General features: G+C 41.9%; 1 protein-coding gene across 1 annotated transcript; it reads left to right on the top strand.

The window, feature by feature from the left end:
- The first annotated feature begins 753 nt into the window (after positions 1–753).
- Positions 754–1,203, top strand: LOC118480188. The gene has a single exon (XM_035974908.1). It carries the CDS (start codon positions 754–756, stop codon positions 1,201–1,203), a length of 450 nt encoding a protein of 149 aa, XP_035830801.1.
- The last annotated feature ends 373 nt before the right edge of the window (positions 1,204–1,576 follow it).

Here is a 1,576-nt window from a genome sequence, read left to right as displayed (position 1 = left end):
GTTCCGTAGGTTGGATAACACCTACGTGGTCATATGCCAATTACTATCCTCGATACAAAGGATACGCACGTAAAACCTACGTGTACGCATTACTTACTTCTTCCGTAGGTTGGGATAACACCTACGTGGTCATACACTAATTACTATCCTCGATACAAAGGATACGTGCGTAAAACCTACGCACACCTCATACGCACTACTGTTCTCGGACGAAGAACAGGGATAATACGAATAGTCTAGTGGTCACATAACATGGGAAGCCCCCACTTGTATAACTTACTATTGGCCCAGTAGAGCCACCCGTTACTTACTGTTACGCACTTACTTACTGTGAACTCGCTCAACTAGTTTGTTGATCATTCTGTTACATGCCTTGCAGATCGTTAGGTACTTGGAGCTTGCACTGGAGAAGCGGGTCGTTGTGGACAAGGATCGTGGTTTCTACATTGAACTATTTGACATTTAAAACTATTAACTTTTGTTGGATTATTTACTATGCTTCCGCAACTTAAATTACGTTTTGATTGAAACATCAATCGTATTGAATGGTTTGTTTACATTTACTATACTTGACATTAATTACATGTTCAATATGATTGGTGGCTTGATCCTGGTCAGTCACGCTCCCAAGCGGTGATACTCCGCAGGTGGATTTTGGGGGTGTGACAGTTGTGGGCATACCAAACGGCCTACAAGACTCCTATTGGCACAACACCTTACCGGATAGTTTATGGGAAGGGTTATCATTTGCCAATGGAATTAGCGCATCAGGCTTATTGGGCGATCACTACGGTTAACGCGGACTACAACGAAGCGAGGAAGATGAGGAAGTTACAATTGTGTGAAATTGAAGAGCTTAGAGACGAGGCGTATGAATATGCATCAGCGTATAAAGACAAACTCAAGAAGGTACACGATGCGAAGTTGAGAAAGAAAACCTTTGAAGTGGGTCAAAAGGTTTGGCTGTACAACTCAACACTCAAGATGTTTGCGGGCAAGCTTAAAAGTAAATGGATGGGCCCGTATGTTGTTCGGCAAGTTGGAAGGTTTGGCGATGTAGACATTCAAGACGAGCAAACGCTAAAACAACAAACGGTGAATGGTCACCGGTTGAAACCGTACTTGGAGGGTAATGACATAAACAACTTGGAGCTTGACAAAGTGGGCTATATTCTACGCCAAGTTGATGAGGAACAACCATGAGAGGCCCAGGTTTGGTAGTGTAAATAGCAGCATTTCATTTTGTTTTGTTTTGTATAGTTTGCACAATTACCGTGTTTCCTTGAAATCCGTGTTTGAAACAAGTGTGGGGATATTCGGGTCACGAATTGCTCTAACATTGTGTTGAGGGCAACACGAGACTTTCGAGGGGGTAGGGTGATTTTTACATGTTTTTGAAAACTTTTAAAAACACAAAAAAAATCGAAAAAAAAAATATAAAAAGACACTTAAAATGACACTTTTAAGCAAACCAGAATTGCACAGATGCCACCGTAACTTACGGTGGCACCGTAATTTACGGTGGCCATTGGAAAATTTGGTCCTTTATGGTGTAACCCTACTGAGTTACGGTAGG

This window comes from Helianthus annuus, chromosome 7 (assembly GCF_002127325.2).
Source record: "Helianthus annuus cultivar XRQ/B chromosome 7, HanXRQr2.0-SUNRISE, whole genome shotgun sequence".
Classification (NCBI taxonomy): domain Eukaryota; kingdom Viridiplantae; phylum Streptophyta; class Magnoliopsida; order Asterales; family Asteraceae; genus Helianthus; species Helianthus annuus.
This window is presented reverse-complemented; position numbering and strand designations above follow the sequence as displayed.